Source organism: Bos indicus x Bos taurus, chromosome 25, assembly GCF_003369695.1.
Source record: "Bos indicus x Bos taurus breed Angus x Brahman F1 hybrid chromosome 25, Bos_hybrid_MaternalHap_v2.0, whole genome shotgun sequence".
Taxonomy (NCBI): Eukaryota; Metazoa; Chordata; class Mammalia; order Artiodactyla; family Bovidae; genus Bos; species Bos indicus x Bos taurus.
In genome coordinates this window covers 16,111,411-16,119,624 of record NC_040100.1, presented here as the reverse complement: position 1 = coordinate 16,119,624, position 8,214 = coordinate 16,111,411, and the positions used below count along the sequence as shown (strand labels likewise).

General features: G+C 58.0%; 1 protein-coding gene across 9 annotated transcripts; it reads right to left on the bottom strand.

Moving 5' to 3' along the window:
• Nucleotides 1–459: 459 nt before the first annotated feature.
• Nucleotides 460–8,022, bottom strand: LOC113883136 (PAXIP1-associated glutamate-rich protein 1). Of its 9 annotated transcripts, none has more exons than XR_003508575.1 (7): nt 7,896–8,022; nt 6,248–7,212; nt 5,735–5,867; nt 4,069–5,560; nt 3,212–3,418; nt 2,921–3,003; nt 460–864 (listed from the first exon to the last, which is right to left on the bottom strand). XR_003508575.1 is itself a non-coding variant. In XM_027526486.1 (6 exons), exons 2-5 carry the CDS (start codon nt 7,142–7,144, stop codon nt 2,942–2,944), a joined length of 1,299 nt encoding a protein of 432 aa, XP_027382287.1. In that variant the 5' UTR covers nt 7,145–7,212; nt 7,896–8,022; the 3' UTR covers nt 460–864; nt 2,921–2,941. The 9 variants fall into 9 exon arrangements, 7 of the variants coding, with proteins under 7 accessions (XP_027382287.1, XP_027382285.1, XP_027382286.1 ...); XR_003508576.1 differs by having other exon boundaries at nt 5,735–5,856; XM_027526486.1 differs by lacking the exon at nt 4,069–5,560.
• Nucleotides 8,023–8,214: the final 192 nt, after the last annotated feature.

Below are 8,214 nucleotides of genomic sequence, written 5' to 3'. Positions count from 1 at the left end.
TTCCCAGGTGATTCAGTGGTAAAGAAACTTGCCTACCAAGTCAGGAGATGTGGGTTTGATCCCTGCCTGGGTCAGGAAGATCCCCTGGAGAAGGAAATGGCACCCACTCCAGTATTCTTGCCTGGGAAATCTCATGGACAAAGGAGGCTGTCCATGGGGCTACAGTCCGTGGGGTCGCAAAAGAGTCAGACACGACTGAACAACTAGTGAAGAACAAGGTGGCTCCTACTACAGCTGAAGGCACTGGGCTCATTCAGCGGCAGGGAATGCCCGCCCCACAGCCAGCTGGCAGCTGGGACGCACACTGGGAAGGGTCCACGGCCCGAGGCAGGGGGCAGGTGCTGACTGAGTTCACTTCTACCCCATCTGCCTTCAATTGCCCAATCGGGGTGAGTACAGTCCTGCTTCTCCACAAGGGTTTTGGCTTCAGCTGCAGCCTCTCCTCTAAGAGAAGGTAACTTGCTTTAAAAAATTTTTTTTATTTTAGATTCAGAAAATTCGGCTCAGGTCTCCCAACAGATGTTCAAGAGAAAACATACACACACACACACATCAGTCCTCCTTCTGGCAAGGTGTTGTGGTGGGAGTCTGGGAGCATCTCTCCTCTTGCCCAAGGCCCTGGGTGAGGGAAGGTGGGCCAAGGCTCCAGAAGGCAGACTCAGCACCCTCAGTACTTCCGCTGCCGGGGGAAGAGACTGCCCGAGGACCGGAGTGGGGGGCTGGCGGGGCTGGCGTCCTCCGAGTCCAGGCTGAAGAGGTCCCTGCCGGTACGAAGGATCTGCTCCTCTAGCTTCTTGTGTCGCTTCATGTCTGAAAGGACCTTGTCCAGGCGGGCCTCCCGTTTCTGGCTCCGGGCTGAGCTTCCTGAAGAAGGGGAAGATGAGAAAAGTGGAAGGGAGTGAGGCGGTACGTGCCAGACCTGCCTGGGTCTTATTAATCACTTGGGGAGCTTATTAAACAGAGATTTCCAGGTCTGTTGTGAAGGCACTTTTTTTTTTTTTGGATATTGTCACATTTTAATTTTTTGGTTTCATTTTGGCACATTCAACTCACACTCAAAGTTTTAGAAATAGAAGCACATTATCTTTCTATATGCAGGGTAGAAAACTATTTGTAAACCATGTAAATTTTTCAATTCATTCAGACATAATTGCCATAGACGTCATGAAGGTTCTGAGATTTAGGGTTGGGGTCTCAGATGGGGTGGGTAGTGAAGCTCTGAATTATAAGAAGAGGCCAGAAATATGAAGATCAAGAAGGAGTGTCCCAGGCAAGGGACAGGCAAGTGCAAAAGCCCCAGGGAAGGAACACGGAGGTCTGTTTAATGAGAAATGTAGAGCTAGCAGAGACAGGAAAGACAAGGCCAAAGAAACGACTTACAGGCCATGACAAGGGGTCTGGATCTCTTAGTGTACGTGGAAGCCTTGGGTGGGGGGAGAGAGGGGCTTGGACTCTCAATTGACATGCTCGTCCACCCACCCCAGCCCCCGTAATCTGGAGGACTGAAAACAAGAGAAGTGACACAGCTTACATTTTGAAACATAAACCAACTCTAGCGCTGAGACTGGTGGCAGGAAGACCAGTTAAGAGCTACCACAACTCTCCAGGTGACAGAGATGGTGGTGGCTTGAATGAGGATATCGTGTTAAAGGTGGACAGCCGAACATGGACATGTGGAAGCAGAGCTAACAAGACTTGCTGCTGGCTTGAATGTTGAGGTGAGAGAAACCGAAATCAGGAATGGCTCCAGGACTTCCCTGATGGTCCAAGGGTTGTGAGTCTGCCTGACAACGCAGGGGACATGAGGTCGATCCCTGATCCAGGAGGATCCCACATGCCCTGGAACAGCTAAGCCCGTGTGCCACAACTACAGAGCCCTTGCTCTACAGTCCAGGAGCTGCAACTACTGAAGCCCGCGTGCCCTAGGGCCCATGCTCCGCAACAAGAGAAGCCACTGCGATGAGACACCCAAGTGTCAAAAAGCGGTACCTGCTTGCTGCTACTAGAGAAAGCCTGTGCACAGCAACAAAGACCACCATAGCCCAAACTTTTTTAGAAGATGGCTCCAAGGGGACTTTCTTGGTGGCTCAGATGGTAAAGAATCTGTCTGCAATGTGGGAGACCTGGGTTCGATCCCTGGGTTGAGACGATCCCCTGGAGAAAAGCATGGCAACCCACTCCAGTATTCTTGCCTAGAGAATCCCCGTGGACAGAGGAGCCTGGCAGGTTGCAGTCCATGGGATTGCAAAGAGTCTGAGCAACTAAGCACAGCACAACAGCAAGGGGACTTCCCTGGTGGTCCAGTGGTTAAGACTGTGCTTCCACTGCAAGGGCACAGGTTCAATCTCTGGTCAGGGAACTAGGAGCCCACGTGCCGAGCAGCACAGCCCAAAACAAAACAAAACAAGAATGGTAAACTCTAGGAAGGCACACAGGATGGGAAACTGGGTAAGATTAGGACATGTACCCAGCAGTGTGGGTATGCGGATCTAGGTAATAATAGAAATGACTTGGACTTCTACGATGACTGAGATCAAAGTAATGAGAAGCATGATGAAATTATCTGTGATAATCTTTTAAGGGAAGATAGAAGGAAATGGCACCCCACTCCAGTACTCTTGCCTGGAAAATCCCATGGACAGAGGCAAGAGTACTGGAGTGGGGTCGGCTACAGTCCATGGGGTCACAAAGAGTCGGACACGACTGAGCGACAACACGACTGAGCGACAACACAACAGGGGACCACGGAAGCTGGAAGGCCGGCACCACTGGGAGCATCTCTCTGCTGAAGCTACCAAGGCACCAAGTCAAGGCCTCTTTTAGGGAGTCACTTTATGAGTAAGTGGGAGCAGAGGCTCTTCACCCCACCCCTCCATCTCCCCCTACCCCCCGCTGCCCAGTACTCCCCTCTCGTCTGTACCTGGGGTGCGCCTCCGGTCAATTAGGGAGTCCTTTGGTGTCGTTGGCTCATCATCAAAGTCAAATTCTGTAGGCATATGTGGTCTGGGGCAGGGGGACAGACAGTGAAGGGTGAGGGTGGTTCCCCTCCCACCCCCAAACAACCACACTTGTCCCCAACCCCCTGGCTCTTCCTCTCCCCGTCTCTTCCCTCCCTTCACTTCCCATGATCCTGGGTCCCACCTTCCCTCCCTATTTCCTCCCGGCATCAGGGGAGGAGCCCCAAGGACAAGGTGCCAGGGTGTGCCCTCACTTTTCCTCTTCTTCCTCTTTGGCCTCTGGCTCCTCATCGGATCTCTCCTCTTCACTCTGGGCCTCAGGCGTGGGTGGCCGGCGGGGCAGGATCTCAGCCTGAAGCTCCAGGGTACCGTGGGCAGCCAGCAGTTCATAAAGCCGTTGGATTTCAGAGGGGGGTGGCATCCAGGACTGCCCATCTGCGGGCAGCTCCACCTCTTCATCGCTGCAGGGCACGCACCAGTCCTCGGATTCTCCCTTGGCACGCTCCTCCCCCTCAGGGCTGGGGGCTTCTCCCTGCACCTCCTCGGCCCCGGACCCCTCATGCTCAGCCTCCTCCCGGCCTCCTTCTCCCTCTTCCTCGGCTTGATCGGCCGAAGCAGAGGGGCCTCCGGTATCCTCCACAGCCAGAGCTTGGAGACCGGAGGTCACTTCCCCTTCTTCAGACAGAGGCGCCGCCGTGGTGGCTGCAATGTCTCCATGGCCCCGGACAAGGGACATATGCCACTAGGGAAGGGGCCCTGCGATGACAGGAGATGGCAGGAGTACTAAGCTAGGGATCCCCCACCCACGCCTCCGCGGGTAGGGCTTCCCGTGGCTTCGGGGAACGTCTGTCTAACCAATCAGGCCCCAACAGCAGTCCCTGCGAACAGACCCGCCGGTTCCCAGAAGGGGGCGCTCAAGTTCCCCCAGGGACCCCGCCCCCACGGATCGAGATCTGGTATTCCGACGTTCCCAGGGACCCACAGAAACTACTTTCCAGGCCGGAAAGGGGCGGGCCCGTTCTTTTCGCCTTCACGCCACCCCTCTCTACACCTGGATCCGGCACCCTCTCCGCACACCTCGAAGTTTCGCCACCTCAGCTACCGTACGCACCTGGAGCTAAGACCCGCCTCCCGGGCTGCGCAGGGTCACAGTACGCAGGCGCACCGAGATGGCGCGGGAGGCTCCGCTTTAGTCTAAGCTACTTTGAAGAGGAAAGCGAGGGAAGGCTTGCACATGCGCAGGTAGGCGCTCCGGAATGATAGGCTTCGGCCCACAGTAAAGATGGCCACCGGTGCAGCGCATGCGCAAACCACGCACTAGGGTCTGCGGAAGAGGAGGCAGTACCTCCGGCCCCCGCAGCGCACGCATGTAAGGATAACTGAGGCTAGAGACGAGTCTCATGCAGTCTCCGTTTATTGGTGTCTCAGACCCATGCAGCATCGGCATACAAAAAGGGAGAATCAGATTGATGTATCCTTTTTTTTTTGTTTGTTTTTAGACTTTTAGGTTTTTTTCCCTACACTTTTTTTAGGGGAAAAAAAAAAAAAAAACCCGCCAACTCCGAACCGTGTTGTGGCTCGGTCCCCGCCTCCCCAGCGGACTGTCGCGTGCAACAAACCTCTCTCGTCCTCTTAGAAAATAATAATACACCTCTCCGCCCTTCCCTTGCTCCCTGCAGCTGGGAGCTTTGGTCCTGTTTTGGGGATTCTTTTTCTTACAAAGTACGTGAATGACCCCAGCTCCGACGAGTTCGCTGACTGGGTTAAAAAGCCCAGATGGGGCAGGTCAACTCAGGCTGACCAGGGAGGGTCAACAGCCGTGCCCCTCCGTTCTCCCAGGTGCGTGTTCGGAACACGCCACCCCTGCATGTCTCCAAACGAGGCCTGGCTTGCCAGCTCTGCGACCCCGAGGCACCCTGGGGGTCGTCCGGACCTGGGTGGTCCCAACAGAGAACAGTCGGAGCCCGGGCGAGAGAGCCCTCTCCTGACACCACTCCCCTCCCCCAGCCCGATCTAAGTGCTGGAGTTTTTGTAGAATAAACGGTGGAGGAGGGTGGAGGAGAGGATGCAGGAGGGAGATGAGGAGGCAGGAAGAGGAAGGGGGCGGAGGGTGTGGGGAGGGAAGTGGCGGTGAATAAGGTGGGGAGGAAGAAAGGGATGGGGGAGGAAGCTGAGACAATGAATGTTGGGAAAGGGAGACCAGGATCGAGGTGCAGGAAATTTGGGGAGGTTGTAGTGCAGGAAGGTTGGGGAGAGATGCAGGGAGGCTGAGAGCACAGAGAGATGGGGAGATGTTTAGGGAGGATTCCAAAAGTGCAGGAAGTGCAAGGATAGGGAAGCCGAGAGGCTGGAGGGGGTGCAGGCAGAAGTGCAGGGAGGTTGGAAACAGTGCAGGGAGAAGGGAGGCCTACTGTTGGCAGAGGAGCCTGGCAGGATGCAGGAGCAGGAAAGAAGCTGTAAACAAGGCCGCTCAGGCTCCCTTGGTCCCTATGGGTGCGGGCCTGGGCCATGGATTGGGCTCCCCCCAGGGGAGGATGGGCCCAAGGCAGCTCCCAACAGGAGAAAAAGTCTTGGAATGCAGGGCAGAGCCCCTCACTTATACACTGTGGGAGAGGAGAGGGAGGGACAGACAGAGACGGTGGGGCAGGGGGGTGGGGGGAGACAAGGAGAGACAAAGAAGTAGGGAGGACAGACAGGAGAGAGCAGGGGCAGGGGTTAGTAAAGCCGCCCTTGCCAACCCTTCCATTCCTCCCAGCCTGTCCCAGACCCCCACTCACCGCCTAAGTTGATGACGCAGGAGGCGATAATGATGAGGATCCCCCCTACCAGTGCCACGATGCTTAAGAGCTTGGCCACACGACCCAGACGCTGGGCCCCATCCACGTCCCCCTGTTGCAAGCTGTTTCGGGACTGGGGTTAGAGTGAGGTGGGGGGGCACCAGCCCAGGTCAGGAAATGCCAACCAGGCAGAGATCGGGTGTAAGAGTCATCCAGAGGAGACAGGCCAGCCGGTGGACAGTGGTTAAGGGAGGAAGGGGGTTGAGAGGCAGCAGGAGAAGGCACAGGTCAGTAAGACTGTGTGAAATGTCTCAACTTCCCTCCCACCTGATGGGGTAGGGCTCAGAAGGTGAAGTCCCAGGGAGAGGTGAGCAAAGGCCCAGTAATTGGGAAGTGAGATCCATGCAGAGAGGGGAGGGGAGGTGGGGTTACTCCTGGGGCTGTGTCCCAGCACAGGGCAGGAAACTGGGAACCACTGCAGGCCCGGGCCAGGCAGGGTTCCCTGGGGCTCACCATGACGGCATAAGCGAAGGCCACGATGTTGACAGGCCACATGGGGCAGAAGCAGGACAGGATGGCGAGGATGATGTAGTCCCGAGGTTTCTGGGTGCCTTCACCCCCCTCTACCCCAGATCCTGCGAGCTGGGAGCTAGGGTGGCGGCTCAGGCTTCCTCGGGGAGATCCCGAATGCCCACTGTGAGCCTTTCCTAGTCGATCCTCCTCCACCAGCTGCTGCAGCACACGGGGTGGGGCCCCATTGGCTGGGGGGGTCTTTGTGGAGGGTGGTGAGTGAGGCTGGGGGGCTAGACCCTCTTCCCCATCGCCATCACCAGCCTGCAGGGGAACCACTGCCCCATTCTCCTGCTTTTCTCCCATGCTCTCGCTCAGGATCTCAGAGGTGGGCTCCTCCTGGGCAGGGGGCTCTGGCTGAAGGGCTGGTGTGGAAGTGGACTGGGAAGCTGGCTGGGGCTCTGGCTGGGGTTCTGGCTGGGGGGCAGGCTCTGAGGCTGGCTCAAGCGGGGCTGCGGATTCCAGGTTGGATTCCGGGTCTGCAGTGGCCTCTTTCCTCACTTCGGGTTTGGATGCTAGCTCTTGGCATGTTTCTTCAGTGCTGGAGTTGGCCTTTGCTTCCCCTCCTGGGCTTGAGCTGAGGTTTCTGGCCTGAGCTGCTTCAGGGACCCCGGTTGGGGTCTCTGTGGTTTCTGGAGCCAGCCCAACCTTGGGTTCTGAGTCCCCAGGGGCCCCCATGACGTCTGGGGCTGGCTGCAGGGTCTCTGGCTCATCTGAGACCCCAGCTGGGACCTGGGGAGAGCCAGTTCGGCCTTCAGAATGGCCAGGCCCTTCTCCCTGGGTCTGGGGACCCTCCTCTACCCCCTTAATCTCAGAGACCTCAGAGCTGCTAGCTGCCATCTTGAGACAGGAGAGGGGAGAGGGCCTCTGAGGGAAGGATGGAACGGCACTGAAGACAGCAGCAAATCCTGCAAGAGGAGGAGACAGGCTTGGTGTGAGGAGGGAAGAGGTAGCTTTCAGCGCTGCAGCCCAAGAGAGCGATGCTCCTGTCTCAGGGCCAGCCTTGGGCTGCCTCTGGGGAAAAGGAAGAAAAGTTGGGGTTTCCTTTGCTTTGGGGTGGGACATCTTTGGGGAGGAGTGCTCTGCTCAGGCTTCTGGTTGGAGAGCCCTGGGAATATGAACCCTTTTGTAAACAAGGTTTCTCCACGGTCTCTTCCTGGGTCCACCCAACAAGATCCAAACTCATCCTAGCAGATACCACAGCACCCCAAAATCAACAAGCTGTTCAGACTCGGACGTTCCGATAGGCAGACTGGGCAGAGGACCCCGAAACTCACATTCCACTCTCTCTGCAGCCTCCCTTCCTGCCTGGGCGCCCAGCCGGTGCGGTTTTCGTGCTGCGCTTTTGGGGCGTAGACGCCCGCGCCCCTCCCTCGGGGACCTGGGCATCTCCACTGAGCCCCTTCCCAGCCCCTCTCCCAGGGATTCCCTCGCCCCCGGGGGACCGGCGCCGTCTCCTCCCATTGGCGTGGCGCGCCCAGCACCACCCGTCAGTCCATCAGGCGCCCGCATTCCGGTACAGCCTTCCCGGCGTCCGCTGTCTGTCCGTCCACTCCTACCCGCAGCTTCAGTCAGTCCATTCCCGTCTCACCTCGACGCCGGCCTCCAGACTGCTCCGGCTACTGCCGCCGCCGCCGCCACCGCCGCGGTTGCAGCCGCCGCAGCCCGGGAGGGAGCAAGTCAGCGAGGGAGGAAGGGAGGCAGCGGGTCTCCCCTCCCCTCGGCTCATCCCCTCCTCTCAGGTCCCCTCCCCTACGCTTCGCTGCCGCGCACCGCCCCCGCCCCTTGCACGGCTCCCGCCCCTCCCGGCCAGCCGGAGGGAGCCACGCGTGCCAGGCCCCGCGTTACCTGGGCAACCAGCCGGGGGACCACTCGCGCGGCTCCCTAGCCCTTCCCCCGCGCGCCTCCTG